This window comes from Erpetoichthys calabaricus, chromosome 2 (assembly GCF_900747795.2).
Source record: "Erpetoichthys calabaricus chromosome 2, fErpCal1.3, whole genome shotgun sequence".
NCBI classification, from domain to species: domain Eukaryota; kingdom Metazoa; phylum Chordata; class Cladistia; order Polypteriformes; family Polypteridae; genus Erpetoichthys; species Erpetoichthys calabaricus.
This window is the reverse complement of record NC_041395.2, coordinates 317,088,425-317,113,139: the sequence shown is the minus strand read 5'-3', so window position 1 is coordinate 317,113,139 and position 24,715 is coordinate 317,088,425. Positions and strand designations below refer to the sequence as shown.

The 24,715-nt window shown below is 42.6% G+C and overlaps 1 protein-coding gene across 1 annotated transcript in view; it reads right to left on the bottom strand.

The window, feature by feature from the left end:
- Positions 1-21,835, bottom strand: part of LOC114645157 (alpha-1A adrenergic receptor-like) — a 39,141-nt gene extending 17,306 nt beyond the window's left edge. Inside the window, exon 1 of the mRNA XM_028793051.2 lies at positions 20,642-21,835. Coding sequence (XP_028648884.1) covers positions 20,642-21,560 — 919 coding nt within the window. The 5' untranslated portion in view covers positions 21,561-21,835. The remainder of the gene's footprint in view (positions 1-20,641) is intronic.
- Positions 21,836-24,715: the final 2,880 nt, after the last annotated feature.

Below are 24,715 nucleotides of genomic sequence, written 5' to 3'. Positions count from 1 at the left end.
AAGAGAGAAAGCGTTAGATTCGTCAAAAATTTTAATCTCCAGTTTTCGAAGGATCTCGACATTTTAGGGTTCCGTTATACTGAAAACATTGATATCTGAATGATGGCTGTGTGTGTCTGTGTGTCACAGTTTCTTGAGGACAATCTAGAGCTAAAATGGCTGGATAGAAAAATACCAAACGTGAAACTGAAGCCTGTTATGAGATGACGATGCGCTGATTAGTTTTTGAGCCAAATCGTGCAAGAGAAAGAGGCACTCTAGAGGAACCCTCAAATACCTTATTTCTGCAGTTAATTATGAATTCTTCTCATCAATTGCTACCATAATGACCTATTATATTATCAGAATTTTTATTATCAGAAAGATCAGCATCAGAGTGGTAAAAATTACTGAAATGTTATATAGTTTGGGTAACTTGGTTCCTAGGGCACAAAGCCTGCTGACGCTCACTTCCGAATTTTTAATTTTCATGTACTGCTTAGCCATAAAATGTTATATAAAGGTTTTTTGTGGTATGGTATTAGCAAAGCAGAGAATTCACTCGAGTTCTATATGCGCAAAGCATAGAATTATTCAACTAAAAATTATATATCGAGCCCATCTGTCTCGCTTAAAACTGTCAAGGGCAGGATCCAACCTGCGAGTGCTGCAACCAAGCTCCTGCCTCACTTGGTCAAATGTTCTGGGCCTGCACCAAACTAACATCATTTTGGACAAAAATTTTTAATTGCCTCTCAGACAGCCTTGGTATCACAATTCCTCCTAACCCATTAACAGCTGTGTTCGGTGTCCTTCCAGATGGACTTGAATTGGAGAAGGACAAGCAAACGGTGATTGCATTCACTACACTCTAGGCACGCAGACTTATTTTGTTAAATTGGAAGAATCCTAATTCTCCTCTTATAAGTCAGTGGGAAACCGATGTTTTATATTATTTGAAATTGGAAAAAATCAAATTTTCAGTTAAAGGATCTGTACAAAATTTTTTCAAAACATGGCAGGATTTAATCAATATTATTTTAGAATAAGAGAAATAACTATTATTGCATTTAAGTCCCTTCTCCATCTCTTATTTACATAGATATTTACTTCTCCCTTTCTTTTGTTTAATGTTGCCTTATTAAAAAGCCTTAAGCAATTTTCCTTTAGCTAAGCTCTCCTTCTCAGGGGTGGGGTTTGATTAGTCTTCAAATTTGTTGGGTTATAAATTGATCTGTTTGTATGGAATGATTACAATGAAAATTAATAAAATAAAAATATTAAAAAAAAGAAAGATCAGCATCATAGTGGTAAAAATTACTGAAATGTTATATAGTTTGGGTAACTTGGTTCCTATGGCACAAAGCCTGCTGACGCTCACTTCCGAATTTTTAATTTTCATGTACTGCTTAGCCATAAAATGTTATATAAATGTTTTTTGTGGTATGGTGGCACACTGATAGCGGGGCTGCTGCCTCTCAGTATGGAGATCAGAATTCATGTCCAACTCCTGCGTGGACTTTGCATGTTCTCCCCATGTCTGTGTGGGTTTCCTCTCGGTGCTCCAGTTTCTCCTGAAAGTCCAAAGGCAAGCAAGTTAAGTGGATTCTTAAAATTAAATTGGCCCTAGTGTGTGGCTGGGTTGTATGTGTATGTGTGTGATTGGCCTGTAATGGTTTGGCATCCCTGTCCAGAGTTTGTTCCTGCCTTGCACCTTATTCTTGCACCTCACACACATAACCCTGTTCAGGACAACACGGTTTAGAAAATGACTTACTAACATAAAGGCTTTCCACTACATACAGTATTTGAGTTGGTGTTAGTGTGCTGTGCACTGGCACCTCATCTATGGTTCATTCTTCCCAACATGGCCTGTGTGACCGTGAACTAGAGAAAGTGGCTTTTTAAATTAATGAATAGATAATTATTTTCCCTGCAGTGGGCTGGCACCCTGCCCGGGATTTGTTCCTTCCTTGCACCCTGTGCTGGCTGGTATTGGCTCCAGCAGACCCCTGTTACCCTGTGTTAGAATATAGCAGGTTGGATAATGACTGACTAATTATTTTCCAGATATTTTCTGCTTAAATTATTTAATTGCTTTTTCAACTATTCAACTAAGCAATCAATTGATTTGTTGTTTTTTTCCTCTATGATGCCTATTGCAGTAAACATAACCAAATACAAAGAATGACTCTACAAATAAAATGTTCATGTAGGTTTGTTAAGAACAATAGTTACAATTAATGATGTAGAACCTCACAACAATTTTGCTGAGAACAGGCAACTCAGACTAGCAACGCTCACCAGTCCTATCACCCTAATTGGACAAGAATATAATCAACATAATCTGCAAGATGGTTAAGTTTGCAGATGATATCAAACTAGGTGGCAGATAAAGGGTTGGTGATGCCCCTTAAAGGGATGTGGACAGCATGCAGGCTTAGACAGATTTGCGGCTGATGAAATGTGATGAAAGTAAACGTAAAGTATTACACATAGGAAGTAAAAATGTTAGATTTCAATATTCAATGGGAGGTCTAAACCTGAAAAATTCTCCTTATGAGGAGAACCTGGGAGTCATAGTCAACTGATTGTTAGCTACATCAAGGCAGTGTACAGAAGTGATCAAGCAAGCTAATAGGATGAGAGTTTATACAGCATGATGTGTGGAGTGCAAGTCAAGGGAGCTTATTCTTAAGTTATATAATGCACTAGTGAGGCCGCCCCTGGAGTACTGCGCACACTTTTGATCCCCATATTACAGAGAGGCATTAGCTATGACAAGAGATTGAAGATGTTTAACCTTTTCAGTGTAAGGAAATGGAGATTAAGAGGTGACTAAGGTGATTAAGAGGGATCACACTCCTCAGCCTCCCTGGAAAAATCTATTTGGGGGTTCTGGAGAGGAGGGTCTGTCGGATAGTCGAACCTCAGATTCAAGAGGAACAGTGTGGTTTTCGTCCTGGTCGCGGAACAGTGGACCAGCTCTACACCCTTAGCAGAGTCCTGGAGGGTGCATGGGAGTTAGCCCAACCAGTCTACATGTGTTTTGTGGACTTGGAAAAGGCGTTCGAGTGTGTTTCTCGGGGAATCCTGTGGGGGGTGCTCCGGCAGTATGGAGTACCGGACCCCCTGATAAGGGCGGTTCGGTCCCTGTACAACCGGTGTCAGAGCTTGGTCCGCATTGCTGGCAGTAAGTCGAACCCGTTTCCAGTGAGAGTTGGACTCCGCCAGGGCTGCCCTTTGTCACCGATTCTGTTCAGAACTTTTATGGACAGAATTTCTAGGCGCAGCCAGGGTGTTGAGGGGGTCCGGTTTGGTGGACTCAGGATTGGGTCACTGCTTTTTGCAGATGATGTTGTCCTGTTTGCTTCATCAGGCCGTGATCTTCAGCTCTCTCTGGATCGGTTCGCAGCTGAGTGTGAAGCGGCTGGAATGGGAATCAGCACCTCCAAATCCGAGACCATGGTCCCTTGCCGGAAAAGGGTGGAGTGCCCTCTCAGGGTTGGGAGCGAGATCCTGCCTCAAGTGGAGGAGTTCAAGTATCTTGGGGTCTTGTTCACGAGTGAGGGAAGAATGGAGCGTGAGATCGACAGGCAGATCGGTGCGGCGTCCGCAGTGATGCGGGCTCTGCATCGGTCTGTTGTGGTGAAAAAGGAGCTGAGCCGTAAGGCAAACCTCTCAATTTACCAGTCGATCTATGTTCCTACCCTCACCTATGGTCATGAGCTATGGGTAGTGACCGAAAGAACGAGATCGTGAATACAAGCGGCTGAAATGAGTTTCCTCCGCAGAGTGTCTGGGCTCTCCCTTAAAGATAGGGTGAGAAACTCAGTCATCCGGGAGGGGCTCAGAGTAGAGCCGCTGCTCCTCCGCATCGAGAGGAGTCAGATGAGGTGGCTCGGGCATCTGATCAGGATGCCTCCTGGACGCCTCCCTGGTGAGGTGTTCCAGGCATGTCTAACTGGGAGGAGGCCCCGGGGAAGACCCAGGACACGCTGGAGGGACTATGTCTCCCAGCTGACCTGGGAACGCCTCGGGATTCTCCCGGAAGAGCTAGAAGAAGTGGCCGGGGAGAGGGAAGTCTGGGCATCTCTCCTCAAGCTGCTACCCCCGCGACCCAACCTCGGATAAGCGGAAGAGAATGGATGGATGGATGGATGACTGAAGTGTTTAAAATTACGACAGGAATTAGTACAGTGGATCCCAGTTGTTAAAGTCTGCATCAAGAACACTTGGACACAGTTGGAAATTTTAGGCGCAGATTTTGTGCAAATGTTAGGGAATTTTTCTTCATGCAAAGAACCATAAACACATGCAATAAATTACGAAGTAAAGTGGTATAGACCAGGGGCCTCATGTATAATGTTTCCACGCTCAAATCGTGATGTATAAAACCTAAACTTGGCGTAAAGTCACGCACATTTCCACGGTAGCTCATACCCTGGCGTATGTAAGTTCTCCGCTCTGTTTTGCAGACTGGCGGCACCCAGCGTCAAAGCAGTGCTACTGTTCCTGTGTGGTTTCCCTTTCTTTTTTAGATCCACATCCATGACACGGCTTTATAAATACACTGAAATTAACCGCATATTGTTTATTAGTTTAATGCATCTGATTGTAATTAACCTGTAACAATATAATGGTCCACAGAATGGTCAAACTATTCCAAGTACCATAGCTGCTTTAGCGTTGTTACTCTCACTGCACCTTCTTCTTCTCCTTTCAGCTGTTCCCGTTAGGGGTTGCCACAGTGGATCATCTTTTTCCATATTACTTTCACTGCACCACTCGGAGTATTTATATCACTGAGTGTGAATCACAGCTGTACAGCAGCTGATCAGAAAGAATAATCGGTATACAGCATCAAGCACACGCTGCCTCAGCCATGCTGTCTATTTGAACTGCTCTCACATGGCAAACGCTTCAGAGCCTTTCCTGTACGGACCTCGCGGTTCAGAAACAGTTTCATCCCAAGAACTATAAACACACTCAATCAGTCCATCAAGTGCTCCTTGTAGAACTGTTTGTACTTATAAGTACAATTACCTCACTGTAAACTTGCGATACAGTTATTGCGCAAACTGCGCCACTTTATAAAGCTCGCATTTACATATGATGACGATATCATTTTTAAGATGAAATGCAGCAAAATATGTTTATTATATTATACAGATAAAACTTTAACTTAATTTAAATAATCTATATTGTTAATAAATAAACATGTGAGGACACGGTGTTGCAGCGCTAGCAAGGAGCTGGCGCTCCATTCATGGATTGTTCCTGCCTCAAGCTATATTCTTGCTGGGACTGGTGCGACACTGGATGGATAGAATAATTAAACATGTACTACGAAGATATTTCAATGTTCCTTAAAAGTTTTGAAGAATTGGCGTTCTAAGCTTACAGATGGCTTAATGTCTATCACAGAGCTGACTGTGTGGCAAATGGAGAAAGAAAAGTAAGGACAGGAATTGGGGGTTAGTATATTTGAAAGAGACAGTACTGCTGCAATAAATTATTTCATCGAAGGTTACGCACGGCGCAGCAAGCATCCTGCGTTAGGCATGAACAATCACTGCGCCATCGTGTTTCCATGTTTAATAACATGCTTTAACTACTATCATCATGAAAATGATATCACATATACATCTCAGTATTTTAATTATTCAGAGAGCTGTAATATCACGAAGAAAGCCCATTTAAGAAGCACGTAGTGATTCACACACATAGAGCACATAGAAGATCAAATACAAAAAATAAAGCATTTAATGTGCTACTTTAGTTATGATGGGATTTGAGAAACTAGTAAATTAAATGATTTTAAGATGAAGTTTATGATGTTCTACTTTAATGACAAAATAAACTATGTGATTAAAGTGGAAATTTAGAGATTAAAGTTGACATTTCGTGCTTTTTTCCCCACTATGTGCCTATTCTATTTTCTCTGTACCCTAATAAGCTTTCATATCACACTCAGACGGTGGGCTATGACTCGCCTTTTCACGGTGACTTTGATATCTGACAACTTTTTTATTTCGGGCACTGCGCAACTTTGTGAACTTGAAGTTTCGAGTTTCTCTGACAATGTATGTCACTAGATCAACTTCCTTTTGTTGTTTATATCACTATATAAAACCAACAAATAGTATGTTTTTCCTTGCCTCCACTTGGTATTCGTTGAAGTTCTTCTATTGTCCCTGTGCTTTTGCCATTGTCTTTTCACAGAACGCTGAGCTTAAGGGCTATTTATATTGATTTGCATATTCAAAGAGGCGTAATTCTGGGAGGAGTTAGGGTGGGGCAGCAGGCGCGTGCATTACTTTTCACGCTGACCGGGATTTATGGAGCGGAAGAGCATGGAAGTTGGCGAAAGTACAGATTTATGCATCTGGATTTTTTTGTGCATACGCACATTTCCTCTTTTGTCCGTACACCATGTTTTAGTGTGAATTCTACGCACAGCGTTATGCATGAGGCCCCAAAACTTTAGGGACCTTCAAATCAGTTGATGTCCAAAAAGGCAAGCAGGACTCAATTGTCCAGTAAAAAGAGCTGGAGGAAGTTGTCAGGGACAGGAGAAGCTGGTCAGTCTATGCTAGTCATCAGTGAATGTCTTCAAAATCAATTTTTTTTTCATACTTACTCAAGTGTGCAAACTTGAAGCCATTTTTACACTTAGTGAAAAAACTTTTGTATACAGTATGAGACACTGGGGATTCCACTAGAATAATACAGTTTGGTAAAAGCTTAAAGATGTTTATCCACAATCCTTATCCCCACCCATTTTACAGCTCAGGGTCTTGGAGAGCTGCAGCCTACACAAATCATCATAAGGTGCAAAAATGGAAATCAATCTATAAATGCGATGCCAACAAAGAAAAGTTATTGGTTTTAAATTAACTCCTATAGTGTTAGACTGGGCCCAAATTCTGTGCTAAGTGGTTTTTGTGGAATTTGTCTGTTCTCCCTGCATCTGCATGAGCCCCCCCCTCCCCACCCAAACTCTTTGAAGACATACATTTTAGATGGTGTGAGTGTGGGCCTGAACGTGAGTGAGTGGGCCCTGCAATGTACTGGTGCTAAAATGAAAGACAAGTCACTTGACAATGGAGAAGAGGAAAACTTCACCTGCCATTGTTTCTATCATATAAATATGGGGGAGCCTGTGACGTGCAGGTGTCTTTGAAGAAACGTGTATCACTTGAAAATCACCAGTGTTAAATTAACAATTTAAGAGTTTATATAGTCCTAGTCTTTTACTTTTAGACACATTCTCACAAAAAAGCAGCATTTTCTCCTTTGCATGTCAAACTTGCATTGAAGCAGTCCTCTTGGCCACCAGTCTAATCTCCACCACGGTATGCTGTCCACTGTCCAACCCATGGATTGTGAGTATCCCCACACCTTTCCAGAGAGGCCACCCTCAATTGAGCAATGTGGAACCATTTTTGCTAGTCCAGTTGACTGCAACAATTTTCAGCCTCCTTCAGCCCACCGCAACCCTGTTCAGGACAATGTGGTTCAGAAAATAAATGACTGACAGAAATGCTTAATGCTATGTATTTGAGAGGGTGTTACTGTGCTGTGTGCTGGCACCTTGTCTAAGGTCCATTCTTGACTATTGTTTCTGTGAGAGGCTTTTGCCTGTGTGACCCTGAAGCTCTGGTTCAATCTCTGCCAGGGAAATGATGCTGCACATCCAAGAAGGCAGTCTCCATTTCCAAAGCATATTATATCCAGTGTCCTACACATGTGTATGAGAGGCAGCTAAAGGACTCAAATGAGGGTAACTCCATGCCAGACCAAAGGGTAGCAGAGTGCACTAATCCCTTCTCTCTTTCCTCTGCAGACCAGTTACGGGAAAGTCCACCTGACCCTGATGACGTCACTGCTGGACCTGGGCCCGATGACATTACTTCCTCTACCTTCCCATAAAACCGCCATCTTTAACCTCCTTTGAATCAGTTCTGTTCTGGACTCACAGTGTACTATTGTGCAAGCAAGTTTAAAATTTTCAGCCGGGTTTCAAGTATATTGGAGACTGCATCCATCAATCCATTATCCAACCCGCTATATCCTAAGTACAGGGTCACGAGGGTCTGCTGGAGCCAATCCCAGCCAACACAGGGCACAAGGCAGGAAACAAACCCCGGGCAGGGCGCCAGCCCACCGCAGATATTGGAGACTGCCCCAAACCTTTTGTGGCTCTTGTATTTTCATTTGACACCAGATTAGTGACACACAAGTCTGTCCCTGAATTTGTATCGCACCTCTCCTCCACCCTTCACCCTTCAGATGGTTGTTGAGCAGATGAAAACATCTTGTGCAAAGGGATTGATTGCAATAGCATGACACCACAAAAGGAGCAAATAATCATAGATGGAAACTGGCAAGAGGTTAAAACCAAACCATCCATCCATCCATCCATTTTTTAACCCGCTGAATCCGAACACAGGGTCACGGGGGTCTGCCGGAGCCAATCCCAGCCAACACAGGGCACAAGGCAGGAACCAATCCTGGGCAGGGTGCCAACCCACCGCAGGACACACACAAACACACCCACACACCAAGCACACACTAGGGCCAATTTAGAATCGCCAATCCACCTAACCTGCATGTCTTTGGACTGTGGGAGGAAACCGGAGCGCCCGGAGGAAATCCACGCAGACACGGGGAGAACATGCAAACTCCACGCAGGGAGGACCCGGGAAGCGAACCCAGGTCCCCAGATCTCCCAACTGCGAGGCAGCAGCACTACCCACTGCGCCACCCAAAACCAAACCAAATGATACTATTGATTACAAAGAATACCAAAACCCAATATGCTAACCACAATCAAAGTCATGGAAAACATCCAAAGTCTTGACTGCTTATTAAGGTTTTCACTAACTAAAGACACATGAGAACTTTCCACAATATCCAAAGACCTGGACACTGGGAGCAGAGCAATGCAGTCTTATATAGGCTGGAAGTCATGACATAATATATCACATGACTCCTGTATTACTTTACAGGCATTTAATATAGTGACTGGAAACAACACGGTCATGGCCGTGTGAAAACAATCCAAAAATGCCAAGTGCCAGGTAGAATAAACCAAAATGGTGAAAAGGGGTTGGACAAATATAATGATATTAATTAATAAGAAATAAATCTGCAAAACTTTCTAAAAACATGCTTTCTCTTTATCATTAGGGTCCATTGAGTGTAGATTGAAGCAGGGGCAAAAATGGCAAGTGAATCCATCTCAGGATTAAATGTACTGTATAATAAAGTGTACAGAAAGTAAAGTGGTCTCAACACTTTCTGAATGTATGGTGTGTATATATATATATATATATATATATATATACTGTATATATATATATATATATATATATATATATATATATATATATATATATATATATATATATATATATATTGTGGGATATGGCTGGCCATTCATCCCGGGCAATACCCCCAGGCCGCCAGATGGAGCCCTCCCTGCAGCATGGAGGTGCCCCGAATGCCAGCAGGGAATCATGGACAATGGAGTCTCTATTCACAACCCTGCTGGATACCGTGGGGGCCGCCAGAGGACGCTACAGGGAGGCTCAAGGACTTGTATTTCCCCTATAAAACCCAGAAGTACATCTTAGTCACAGTGACAGAGGAAATGACGTACTTCCAGGATGAAGAAGACATGGACTGAGGGATCAGAAGCACTTCCGGGTCATGGACAATCCCATGACGGACGAGCTGAGTCGGGAGAAAGGGTGGCAACGCGTCTAGGAGTGGAGGATTGATTATTGATTTATTGTATTGTTTAATTATTGAGTATTATGGAGTGGAGGGTGCTTTGTGCACTGTATTATTATAATAAAAATAATAATTGGACCTTTATCTGGTGTCTGGTCCAAGGGTTCAAGGGAGCGATAGCGCCCCCTATCTGTCACAATATACTGTATATATATATATATATATATATATTTGTTGTGGCAGATGCCAGGGCTGTTACCTGGCTAGGATGCCTTCTTAAAGGAAGGACTAGGGGAGAGAACATGCACAAAGCATTATCTCCCCCTGAGCACTAGATGTCAGCCCACCTGGGTTGCAGCAGTTCCTTTGATTCCCACAGGACTCCATGGGAGTTGGCATTTGGTAGAGCCCTGTTGGCAGGGTCGGATTTCCCATAAGGCCAACCTAGGACATGGCCTAGGATGCAGCAGTCAGGGGGGGGCGTATATACAGAAGAAACAACAATCAAATATTTACAAATTTTTCAGTATTATTTTAAAAAACAGCATTTTATATGGCCTTTTCAAATTTACATCCATATACAGTAAATAAATTGAGCGGTACATTTACGTTGCCCTTCTCTACAGCTTGCACCGTCTTGCTCAGTCACAGGCAAAAAGCATTTGCTATTTCTCTCTCACACACTCAGCATAAACCACATGTTAAAGGAAAATTCCAGATTTGACATTACAATAGTGTTTCATTACGCTCATATCGCTTGACTTCTACATATCTACTGATAGTAGGTACGTAAAATACTGTATATCATTACTACTTTTATATACTGTTTAGTATACTCAGGGCCGTAAGCCTGAAAGCCTAGCAGAAAAAGTTGACAGGGGTTTTCACCAAATTATAAGGGGGGGCTGAGATTTTTATTACAAACATGAAACATACACAACTTATGGCTTGTTTATGCAACATCATTTAATGTGGTGTAATGTAATTTTGACACAAAATGCAAAAGTTTTCAATAAAATTCTATAATGTCAGGTGAGAATCGATGTAAATCTTTTTCATTTTACGTCAATTTTATTCGCTGTTTTTCGTATCGAATACGCCATCTGAGTGAATAATTTGAACTAACCAAAGAAGTAATCGTCAAAGTGGCTACGAGAAAAAGGACTACAAACAGTTTATCCAAACGTTGACATTTTATTAAGAATGTTTGTCTGCACGCCAGTGAGGAAATCCTCTGCTGAAAGGTCTTTTTCTTCTCCGAAACGAATCAAGGATCATTTAACATCTATGATATAGCAAAATAAGCTGAATGCCCTTGCACTTCTTTGCATTGAAGCAGATTTAACAAGATCTGTCGACTTCAATGAAACAACTGAAGCCATTTTATGGACAAAAGCGTGAAGGAAAAAAATTCTAGTAGGTATTTAAGACGACTTGAAGAAATTCGATGGAAAGTTTTTTTGTAGGTGTTAATGTTATGCAATTTCATAAGTAGTGTAGTAGTGTAGTTTTGAAATAAAAATATAATGTGGCTTAAAGATTATAAAGATTGTATTAAGTGCTTATATGTTTCAAAAATAAACTATTACGTATTAATTATGTGTTATGTGCTTTGGCCTACGGTGTAGAAATGTGTTAATCCGGCCTTGCCTGTTGGGTTCCTTGGGTGCTGTCAGGACTGTGGAGCCCTACTTTGTCGGGCTTCTGCCTCACCCAGAAGTGCTTCTGGACCATGCTAACGGGCCACTGGAAGTAATCCCGGACGCAGCATAAAAGAAGCCAGAGTCGGGAGGGAGAAGGCAAAGCTTGCTGGAGGTGGAGTTGCAACTGAAGTGGGTAGAGCAAGAAGGTAATGTTGGACCTTTTTTTTTTTTTAATGGAAAGATTCCGAAGAAAAATCATCTTATAGTTCTGCTTTAAATTCATCAAATGAGTTATATTCTAATCCAAAATCCGGATCAAGAAAGTATGAAGCTTCATACTTAGGGCTTATACTTCATGCTCAAAATGCGTACGTGCCCACATCATGGCTGCCACGTGCTCCGAGCGTTCATTTCATGCGTCCTCTGAGCAGGAACTCTGAAATTAACGCGACACGTGAGCGAGTTGCAGTACCAGCAAAACGTCGGGGGTGCAGTGTGATAAAAGTTGGGATGTGACATTAGAGTCTCTGTTTACTATCTACATGTGACAGAAAGCCACTTTGAGGATCCTATGAGACTGATGTGTGTGCTTTGATAATTGATAAATGGTTTGATGTGGTGAAGCAAAATGCCGATATACAAATGCATTCGTGGTGCTTTTATATTCAAGCATCGCATATTCCCAATCGTAATTACACGATACATTTTAAAAGTCTCACATAGTCTCTTCTGTGCCGTGTTTTTTTCTATGGCTTCCTCCTGACCTGACAGCAGCGACAAACAGCAATAGCTCGCCACACAGAACACATTAAATGTATGATATTCCAACTCTCTGCACATTTAGAGTCCTTAGATTTATACTTGATGTCACTTTCATGATGAAATGCATTAAAGTTATATATGTTACATTTTACAGATAAATTGTTAATTTAATTTAAATAATGAATACTGTTAATAATTACACACATGGGAGTGACAGGCAGGGAGTCACGTTGCTGGTATTCTCTGCCTGGAGTTTTCACCTTTTCCTGCTGGGTTTCCACAGTGAGCTCCGGTTTCCTTTCAAAGATATGCAGATTTTGTGACACTAAAACGACTCTAGTGTGTATGTGAGTGCTTGTATTCATCTTGCGATGAGCTGATTCCCATCCAGGGATTGTTTCAGCCTCGTGCCCAATACTTGCTGGAATGGACAAATCCCTGAATTGATGGATTTAATTAATAAACAAACATCCTTTTCAGAGATATTGCGGTAAGGTGTCATCGGAATTTAATGGGGGTTCCAGGCAATTCACAACACAGCGGAGCCAAACCTGTTCTCACTGTGGTAATTTCTTGCACTCCTCCTCCTCTCGCAAATCCTCCAGATTTACGTAAAGTACGGGCTCGCATAGCAGGAGCGTCCGCTGCAGCATGTGTCGCGTCGCATCGCGTGAAGTACAAACCCGGCCTTAGAGTTCAGATTTGTGCTGGCTAAAAGAACAGACGGACTTGATTACCCCAAATGCGTTCTCTGTCAGGAAATTGTCAAGCGAATGTCTAAAGTTGTTTAAATTGAAAAGACATTTACAACAAAGGCATCTATCTGATGCTGGGAAACATATTGACTTTTTCCAAAGGAGAGCAGCACGGCTCGTGAAACAAGCTAGCACTTTCACACAGCTAGCAATGGTTTCAGAGAGGACATTGAAGGTTTTTTTTTTTTGGCGTTGCATTGCATTGTCCGTGTGAAGAAAGCTCACACAGTAATGAAACAGGACAAACTTTACAAATCAATAAATGCTGGCACTATATATCTGATTGTGTTCAGCTCTGATAGGAGAGCTTCCCTTGTGGGGAGAAAAGCACATAGCAATCAGCAGCTACCCTGTAAAATGCATCTCTCTCAAAAACGTCAAACGTTACTCCTTAACAATCTGTAGATAATAATGTCCGTTGAACAAACAGGTATCTCTAGCTAAGTGGAGGCAAGGTGCACTCTAACACGTGGCGACAGGTAGAGCGACTCGAACAGAAGCTGGGGAGTGAATCAGGAAAGCCCCGCCCCCCGCTCTGGGCCCACAGCCACTCTCTTGGATTTGCATAAATACATCGGTACCGCAAGTAAAATACAGTAATCCCTCGCTACTTCGCGGTTCACTTTTCGCGGATTCACGACTTCGCGGATTTTTAAATACAAGTGATTGCCCGCCTATCGCGGAAGTTATATTCCAGACCCATCAGCAACAGGAGAAAATCCGCGATATAGAAAGACCATATAAATAAACATTTTTTTAGTTTAAGCCTTAAAATACCCATCCCACATGCTTTAAACACATGTAAACTTATAAAACACACTTTGTTAACACATATGATATGTGGATGTCGGGCTAAGGATATGAGTAACATCTCACTATTATAAAACATTTTAACTTCACGCAAGACAAGACAGTGAGACAGGAAAATTGGTGATGTACACCTAAAAGCCTGATTGTACAGGCTTTTAAATTATTGACACGCAGAGCGACAAGCAGCACAAACCCAGCACAAAGTCCACTTCTCCTTAGCGTTCATTCAGCTCCCCACTCCCTTGACAATGCGAAGTGGCAGGAGCCTATTGCGCTTCCGGGGAGGGGGGGGGGGTTTGAGCGAAGGTGCGTTCAGCTCTCACACACCCACACACACACACTCCTCGAGCAGAGCGACAAGCAGGCATTTTGGCAGAGCAGCACAAAGTCCATTTCTGCTCAGCGTGAGTTCAGCTGCCCCCCTTCACAAAGCGAGTGCAGACACATCGACGTCTGATCGCTGCGTGCAGTGTGCAGTGTTGGTCTGAGGTGTTTAAGAATGTAGAAAGTGTTTAAGAGCATAGGAAGTGTTTATAAGAGTGTGGGAAAGGTTAACAAGAGAGTGAGAAAGGTTTATAAGAGTGTGGGAAGGGTTTATAAAGCCTTAAAATATGTATAAATAATAAAATAAATATAGGTCGCTACTTCGCGGATTTCACCTATCGCGGGGGGGCTCTGGAACGTAACCCCCGCGATAGGTGAGGGATTACTGTATGATACTTAGCGTGATGAGAGAAGTCGCAAAATCAACGGGAAAGTTCAAGCAAAGTATAGAAAACAACCAGATCTAAATCCGCTAAGTAATTCTCTCGTGAAAAGCGGACAGAGATACAGACAGAACGCACTTAAACCACAAAATTTTTAAGACCGTTTTTTAGCGAACACCTATGGGCCAAGGGTAACCTACATTCCAAATTTCAAGTCCCAAGTCCTTACGGTTCGGGTGATTTCGTGATGAGTGAGTCAGTGGTACAGTATTTAGCTTTTATATACAGGTGTTGGACATCCATCCATCCAGTATCCAACCCGCTAAATCCAAACACAGGGTCACGGGGGTCTGCTCGAGCCAATCCCAGCCAACACAGGGCACAAGGCAGGAACCAATCCCGGGCAGGGTGCCAACCCACCGCAGGACAAGGTGCTGGTCATAAAATTAGAATATCATGACAAAGTTGATTTATTTCAGTAATTCCATTCAAAAAGTGAAGCTTGTATATTAGATTCATTCATTACACACAGACTGATGTATTTCAAATGTTTATTTCTTTTAATGTTGATGATTATAACTGATGAAAGTCCCAAATTCAGTATCTCGGAAAATTAGAATATCAAATAAGACCAATGCAAAAAAAGGATTTTTAGAAATGTTGGCCAACTGAAAGGTATGAACATGAAAAGTATGAGCATGTACAGCACTCAATATTTAGTTGGGGCTCCTTTGGCCTGGATTACTGCAGCAATGCGGCGTGGCATGGAGTCGATCAGTCTGTGGCACTGCTCAGATGTTATGAGAGCCCATGTTGCTCTGATAGTGGTCTTCAGATCTTCTGAATTGTTGGGTCTGGCATATTGCATCTTCCTCTTCACAATACCCCATAGATTTTCTATGGGGTTAAGGTCAGGCAAGTTTGCTGGCCAATCAAGAACAGGGATGCCATGGTCCTTAAACCAGGTACTGGTAGCTTTGGCACTGTGTGCAGGTGCCAGGTCCTGTTGAAAAATGAAATCTGCATTTCCATAAAGTTCATCAGCAGCAGGAAGCATGAAGTGCTCTAAAACTTCCTGGTAGACGGCTGTGTTGACCTTGGACCTCAGAAAACACAATGGACCCACACCAGCAGATGACATGGCACCCCAAACCATCACTGACTGTGGAAACTTTACACTGGACCTCAAGCAACGTGGATTCTGTGCCTCTCCTCTCTTCCTCCAGACTCTGGGACCTTGATTTCCAAAGGAAATGCAAAATTTACTTTCATCAGAGAACATAACTTTGGACCACTCAACAGCAGTCCAAAGGCGAGGAGACGCTTCTGATGCTGTCTCTTGTTCAAGAGTAGCTTGACACAAGGAATGCGACAGCTGAAACCCATGTCTTGCATACGTCTGTGTGTGGTGGTTCTTGAAGCACTGACTCCAGCTGCAGTCCACTCTTTGTGAATCTCCCCCACATTTTTGAATGGGTTTTGTTTCACAATCCTCTCCAGGGTGCGGTTATCCCTTTTGCTTGTACACTTTTTTCTACCACATCTTCTCCTTCCCTTTGCCTCTCTATTAATGTGCTTGGACACAGAGCTCTGTGAACAGCCAGCCTCTTTAGCAATGACCTTTTGTGTCTTACCCTCCTTGTGCAAGGTGTCAATGGTCGTCTTTTGGACAACTGTCAAGTCAGCAGTCTTCCCCATGATTGTGTAGCCTACAGAACTCGACTGAGAGACCATTTAAAGGCTTTTGCAGGTGTTTTGAGTTAATTAGCTGATTAGAGTGTGGCACCAGGTGTCTTCAATATTGAACCTTTTCACAATATTCGAATTTTCTGAGATACTGAATTTGGGACTTTCATTAGTTGTCAGTTATAATCATCAACATTAAAAGAAATAAACATTTGAAATACATCAGTCTGTGTGTAATGAATGAATCTAATATACAAGTTTCACTTTTTGAATGGAATTACTGAAATAAATCAACTTTGTCATGATATTCTAATTTTATGACCAGCACCTGTTTATAGAAGATTACCGGTGACTTAGTGGGGGAATTGATCGGGGAGGAAGCTGCCCATAAAATTGACACTGGCCCTTTGTCAGACAGCACTGTGTGCCGACGGATATCTGACATGGCTGTGGATGTAACAGACCAACAGGGAAAAGCAACCCTTGGTTTGCGTTGCAGTTAGACGAAAGTAGAGATATAGCTAACGCAGCACAGCTTATTGTCAGATTTATTGGAGATGGAAAGTTTGTTGAGGGAACAACAGGTCAGGACATTTTTCAAATTTTGGAAGTGTCCATGCAGACAAATTTAATTGACTGGTCTTATTGCGTGGGCGTCTGTACGGATGGCGCCGGTGACACGACAGGCAAGCGTAGTGGAGTCGTCACATTAATAAAGGCCAGCGCTCCAAATGCCGTGGATTACACAGTGTATGCCTCACAGAGATGCACTTGTCGTAAAAGGTTGGAGGACAAATTGCAACAAGTGATTCAAGACGTTGTTAAAGTTGTAAATAGTATCAAAGCACGTCCCCTTAAACACAGGTTGTTTGTCAAACTGTGCAGTGACTTGGGCGCCAGTTTTGAAAGCCGTCAGCTACATTCTGAGATGCGGTGGCCGTTTCGCGGGACAGTTTTACAACGCGACATATTTCAACTTTTAAACAGCTTGAATCAGAACATGCAGAGCCATGATCACAGCATACTTAATTTGTATGATAAAGTTGATGCATTTATACCAAAAAATCGAACTTTGGGAGAAAAAAAAATTAAACGAAGGAAATAATGTAATGTCCGCACTCCTTCACCAGCAGCTTGGAACTTCCAATGCGCCTGCAGACTTAGTCCTGCCTATAATATTATCACAACTGGCACACCTGAAGAGAAAAGTCAGCAACCATGTCCCAGAGCTGGACCATCGTCATTTAAACTAAATCAGAACTCCTTTTTATTCCTGACCTGAAGAGGATTATCTTTACTTGAGGTCACAAGAGGAATTCATTGAAATAGACAATGATGGAAGTTTGAAAATGCAATTCTCTGCCATTCCCCTGTCATATTTTGGGAGCAATCTCAGAAAGTAATACCCAGTATTGAGTGATAAAAATATCTGACGCCTCTTACCATTTGTAACAACATACCTGTATGAGGCAGATTTTTCTCCACTGAAAAAGTCTGAAAACCAAAAACTGAGCCCGTTTAAATGTGGAAAGTGATTTGAGGTTGTCCCTAAGCCACAGCTGCAATCCAGAGTGAACTAACTGTGCAAGAACATCCAAGCCCAAATGTCACACTAGTCCAAAGTTTAATATATTTATTATGAGTAGGTTGTTTTTCCCATAAAGTGCCTTGTTTTATATAGTTTTACATGCACTGAACGGGTAGTAGGTGTATTGTAGACATGTGGGATGCCATTTTTTTGGATTTTGATAGGTATGGGGTCCTCTATGGAGTGAGATCACTGTTAAAAATCACTTAATAATTTAAGTCAAATTACACTCCATAGTCCTCAGCCTAACATAAGTCTCCAGCGGAGGCTGGGAACCCCTGACATAGGTCACAGTAAAGCACCATAAATACCAGTACAGGATAAGTGATTTACTATATATATCACCACCATATATATTAGTAGCTAGAGATCCACAAAGGGAGACAATGAGTCACATATCTTAAAACAGTTTTTCATTCCTATAAGCTTTTTGACAACCTACCAGGTGTCCTCATTAGAGAAAAATTATTAGAGATACAGGACTCAAAGGCAATATATAGCAAATGGGGGTGGGGTGATTGATAAGTTGGGGCTGGTCATAAAGTCTTTTTATTATTGGAAGGTTCTTCTTATACCTGCATATGCTGGGTTCAATATACAGTAAACATGAATATACAGTATATGATTGGTTCCTGCCTTGCGCCCTGTGTTGGCTGGGATTGGCTCCAGCAGACCCCCGTGACCCTGTGTTCGGATTCAGCAGGTTGGAAAATGGATGGATGGATGTTGAACTGGGGTAGGATCGCAAGTCTTATTTCTTCCGGACACCAAAAGAAATTCGAGTGGAAAGCTTGCGTTTCTTGTCATGAGAGGAAGGATACGTTCGTAATGCTGGCTGTGCATTAGCTTACTGAAAACATCCATCCATCCATTATCCAGCCCGCTGTATCCTAACTTCAGGATCATGGGGGTCTGCTGGAGCCAATCCCAGCCAACACAGGGCGCAAAGCAGGAAACAAACCCAGGGCAGGGTGCCAGCCCACCGCAGGGTGCGCACACACACACACACACACACACACACACACACACACACACACACACCAAACACACACTAGGGCTAATTTGGAATCTCCAGTCCACCTAGACTGTGGAAGGAAACAGGAGTACCCGGAGGAAACCCATGCAGACACGGGGAGAACATGCAAACTCCACGCAGGGAGTACCCGGGAAGCAACAGCGCTACCCACTGCGCCACTGAGCCGCCCTTACTGAAAACAACCAACCATAAATCATTTTACAACCACACAAACATTCAGCTATCTGGGAAGATGCACATGTACTATTTTTCACTTTCTTTCTGCAGTGACTAAAGTTATGGGCATCACGGGGAACCTTTTGCGCCTTTAAATCAAACGGGGTGTTTCCATATGAAAATAATGTATCTTTATGCAAATATATCATTTTATGCTATGAAAAATACACCAGAAATGTAAAAATGTCCTGCAAATGTGCATAATACGGTAGAAGGTAATCCACGCAAACCTATTTTTCTGCAGTAACATGTTACTCAAAAATAATCTTGGAGTGAAAAGCCATTCATTTTAAGTTAAATATCAATTGACGCCTATTCAAGGCGATTTCTTTTATATATTCCAGTCGGAGCACAAGCAGGTCAAGTGATGCGCTCGTGTTGGCGCACAGTGTCAGTAGTGGGAGTTGAACTCACAGCCTCAGGAGTTGATTCTTAAGCCATGTTGTCTCGAGGAAAAGATACATTTGCCTTTGTGATTTCTGATGTGCAGTGGGATTCATTCCAAACTCGTTTATTTTCAACTTAAAGTTAGACATAGTAGTTTACTGTAACCGTTCTACACTCCGAATTTTTTACTAGAACGTATCGCGTTTAACAGTAAACTACTGTAAACTAATAAAACAGCAATATTCTGTGAAAATACCTGTAAAATCACTTAAATATTGTGACGTGCCGCTGCAGGCTTTCACTTTCTAACTTTGTCCGAGGGAAAGGGAGGGCTGGAAGGAGGGTCCTAACTGTGAGGGGCGGGCACACCTCTTGGGAGGGGGCAGAAGTGCGGATTGAGGGAATTAAGAGAAAGGAGCCAAAAGTGGACAGACAGTGGTGACAAGTGAAGTGGATGGAAACGTAAACCAGTGAGAGAGGAAAGCTACAGAGCTTTGATAAGCGCTTCAAGTTTTGGAGCTGTGCTCCGTAACCCAAATTAGCGGAGCCAGCGATTGTGCTCCGTTTGTGCAGGACCGATTTAGGCAAAATAAATTCGAAGAGGCCCTGGCAGCTGCGAGTCCTCCTGTTCTTATTTACCCGGATCGCTACAATATTTTTACAGTGACTTCATTCGTGAGAAATAATAACAAGTCGCAATTTACAAAATCTACCACGAGACTCCAAATTTTAAATACACAACACCCACGCCGTTTTAGGTGCGCCGCGAAACACTCTTTAATGACTCTTTAGTGACCTCTTCGAGACTGAACTGTGACAGTTTAATTAGCGATTTATCTGTGAGTACGTAAGTGTGCCCTGTCATGGACCGACTCTCTACCAGGAGTTATTCCTTCCTTGCACCCGATTTCCACAAAACGCAACTTGATCAATCTGTTTCAACAAATGCATGGATGAGCAGAAGTCCCGATGAAGATGAGATCAGTGCAGGATTTACGTATAAGCTACACAAGCTATAGTTTAGGGCCCCCGCCTTCTTGGGGGCCCCCAAAACAAATTGTCCGAGTGAGCAATTGTCATATATACTTAAATATACTACAGCATTATTTGTCCCAATCAGGCCCGGCCTTAGGCATAGGCGAAGTAGGCGACCGCCTAGGGCCCCGATCGACTCCTTGGTCTAATTTTCACGCATTTCACAGAGCTTCCAGGGGGCCCCTGGACCCCCCTTTCGCCTAGGGCCCCATAATACCTAAGACCGGGCCTGGATGAGATATAAGCAAGGCATCGTTTTATGACCCCGTACCCATGTCGTACCCATATTCACTCACCGAGGGGCAGCACTACAAAAAATGGAAGCCAGCAAAGGATGAACACCCCCACCACGATTCCCAGCGTCTTTGCAGCTTTCTTCTCTTTGGAAAATTTGTGAATACGGAACGAAAAGGCACTCCTTAGGCTCTTTCTCTTTTCACATGAACTATTCCTGTCGGAAACCTTTCTGTGAATTCTAAGCGTGACCTCCTCGTCTGCGGATCCCAACGTCTCTCGTTTGAACCCCGAGTACAGGCTTCTAGTTTCCTTCCTAGCCGCCAAATACACTCGGAAATACATGGCCAGGATGACGATGAGGGGCACATAGAATGAGCCGAGGGCAGAGAAGAGAGCATAACCGGGCTCCTCTGTGATCTTGCACACGCTGTCATCTTCTGGATCGGGTTCCTTCCAGCCAAGCAGAGGACCGATCGAGATGACCATAGCGAGAGCCCAGACCCCCACCAGAGTGACGAGTCCTCTTTTCTTGGTCATAATCAGCGGGTAGCGCAGTGGGTAGCTAACACCTATGTATCTGTCCACCGAGATGACACACAGACTGAGGATGGACGCGGTGCAACATAGCACATCCACAGCTGCCCATACGGTGCAGAAGACGCGGCCGAACAGCCAATAGCCACTGACCTCAAGTGAGGCTGAGAACGGCAGGACAGTGGTGCTGAGAAGCAGGTCCGCCACTGCCAGATTCATGATGAAATAATTGGTGACCACTCGAAGATGACGGTGGCAGGCGACAGATAAAACGACCAGGATATTCCCAATAACGGCGAAGAAAATAAAAGCACCGAGGATGATACTTAGAAAGATTGTCCGCCTTTCCGTGTCCACAGGTACCTCGGCGCTCCCAGCACTCAGGTTCTTTGAGACTTCAGTGCGAAACGAAGTCGCTGTCTGGTTGTTACACGGAGAAACCATGTCAGCTTAAAATGTAGTGTCTCTCCATCATAGCTGCAGAAGACACCAAAACGTCACTTGTGTCAGTTAAAATCTCGACCGTAAAAGTTCCAAAAGCAAGAAAGAAGTAAAGAACAGTCGTGTTCCGAGCCTATAGTCTGACCAACTACCTTGATTATACAGACCACACCAACCACAAATCCAAGCAGCTGTCCATACAGGTGATGAAATGAATAAAAAGAGCAATCTGCAAAGACTAAGCCGCTGCCTGTACAGCTGGTAACATGAGTACAAAGAGAAATTTGCTCTCAGATTAGTAAACTGCGATCAGCCCGCTGCATTACACAGTCAGAGATCATCCCGGTTTATCTCCTTAAAGATTTCTCAGATTGAAGAGAAACTTTCCTCCTCACCAACCCCAGATTCCGAGTAGTGTTGCCTCCTGGCACACTTTGTTTTTAGCGAACCAGGAGATGCCACTGCCCACCCATTAGCACCAAATCAAAAAGGAGCAGATTGGATGCGAAGGCTGACACGTGCAGTCCAATTCGTAAACAACACGTACGATAAACAGTTAAACCTGTGAAGTGTGTGGACTTGTCATTTCAGACGCTTTGATTTAATTAGTTCTTTGCTCTCAACTACACACAAAAGAAACTGTGGAATATGAAAAAAAATATGAAAAAAGTATATTTAAGTACTAACTCTTTGCTTATTTTATGGTATTATTTTAGAGCGGAGTTCATGTAGCAGCAGTATACGCCCATTAATGCAGGAACATAGCAACAAAAAATAGACGAGAAACACACACGTTTGATGTACAAAATAGGTTTAGAATCAATATTCACATAAGCATCACAAAATAAATACACGCGTTCAAGTATTTGATTATACGTTTCCTTTATGAGAAAATATTTTTTAATTCATATTTTGATTGTGCTTTTGGGCAAATTTGTTCAATAACTGAATTGCAAATACAGTACCTTTCTTTTTATGTTTTTAAAAAGCTTTGTATTCACACATATATTTATTTTCTGTGCCACCTTTTTCGGCAATAGGTTGCCATGTAAACTACATCGCAAAAACCTTGCATACCTCCTCGGAAACAAAAGAAGAACATAATAGGTTACACCAAAGTATTAAAACAAACAGTATCAGAGCGGAAAAATGGCGCAGTGCTTAGCTAGCGACCCCAAATTGTATTAAACCGGTTTGACAATATTATTTCATATTAAAAAGACTGTGAACACAATTAACAAAGCATCCATCCATCCATTTTCCAACACCCTGAATCCGAACACAGGGTCATGGCGGTCTGCTGGAGCCAATCCCAGCCAACACAGGAACCAGTCCCGGGCAGCGTACCAACCCACCGCATGACACACACTAGGGCCAATTTAGAATCGCCAATCCACCTAACCAGCATGTCTTTGGACTGTGGGAGGAAACCGGAGCGCCCGGGGCAAACCCACGCAGACACGGGGAGAACATGCAAATTCCACGCAGGGAGGACCCGGGAAGCGGACTCAGGTCCCCCAACTGCGAGGCAGCAGCGCTACCCACTGCGCCACCATAACGAAGCATTCTGCGCTTAAATTCATGTTTTGCAGAGTTCACACTTGATAAAGTGAAGTGAAAATGTAGAATGCTGTGAATTTTGTTTAACGTTCACATATAGAGATGCAAGCACATACATTATTTGCCATCCATCCATCCATCCATTATCCAACCCGCTATATCCTAACTACAGGGTCACGGGGGTCTGCTGGAGCCAATCCCAGCCAACACAGTGCGCAAGGCAGGAAACAAACCCTGGGCAGGGTGCCAGCCCACCGCAGTACGTTATTTGCTTCTTATAAATTCATTAGCTCTGTAGCTACGTTTTGCATGTATACAAGAAACTAAAAATATACACAAACGAGACAAGTACATATGTGCATTTAATAGGTGGTGAAAAAAAAATCAGACACTGATTAAAATAAATGTGTCAGTGGCTCTTCAGAATGATGCTATAGGGGAACCATTTCTGATTTTCAAAAGAACCGTCCACATGAAGGTCCCTGAAAGAATCTTTTATTTAGACTTGTAACAAGTTCCATAAATAATCATGAAAATATGTTAACAGACTTATAAAATATCACTGGGCTTCTGATTTGAAAATGACTTTTGTTGCATACAAGAACACACTCTATGCTGTACTTTTCTTGATCTGTTATTACAGTAAAGATTTCGATTTTATCAACATATTAGGAAACTTTTCAAAGAAATCATTTCATATGCAAAGAACCCTTCCAAAAATGAAATGGTTCTGCTGGAAACCACACAACGCAGTAAAGTGCCATTAAAGAACCAGCACTGCTAAGAGTGTAACAGCAGCACCATCTGTGGAGTTTGTAGCCTCTCCTGTGACATCCTAGAAACCCGCAGGTTAGTCTGATTGACAAAATGAGGCAGTTTTTTTGTGTGTGAGTGGGCCCTGCAAAATACTTGTGTCTCTTCTAGGCCTTATGTGGAAAATGAATGAATATTCTGAGTCCCGGGACCCAGGCTGCCTCATAAAGAGGATGAGTAAAAATTGGTAGTCATCCAATTTTGATGTCCTTTTCCGTAGCCACTCAATATGGTGCGAGTCATGTATTAATTGCTTGTCTAGCAAATGCCAAAGAAGTACCTTCAAACCCAATGACACACATATTCTAGAAACTTACAGAACAGATTTAAGGGCGGAGTGGTGGCTCTGAGGTTAAGGATCTGTGCTGGTATCCAGAAGGTTGATGGTTTGAATCCCCGTCACTGCCAGATGAGATCCTACTCTGCTGGGACCTTGAGCAAGACCCTTAACCTGTAATTGCTCCAGGGGCGCTGTACAATGGCTGACCCTGCACTCTGACCCCAAGTGGTATGCAAAAACTAACAATTTCCTAATACAAGAAATTGTATAAGGCAAAATAAAGAGTAAAAAAAAAATGTGATTTAGATCCATCCATTAACTATTAATATTATTATGATCCGTAAAAAATTTCTGAACCCACCTGAGTAGGCCTTTACCAGCATTAATGGTTACAAAGAAGGAATCAAGCCTGTATTGTATATTGTATACTAGCCCAGGGGTCACCAACTCTGGTCTTGGAGGACCACCGTGGCTGCAGGTTTTCATACTAACCCTTTTCTTAATG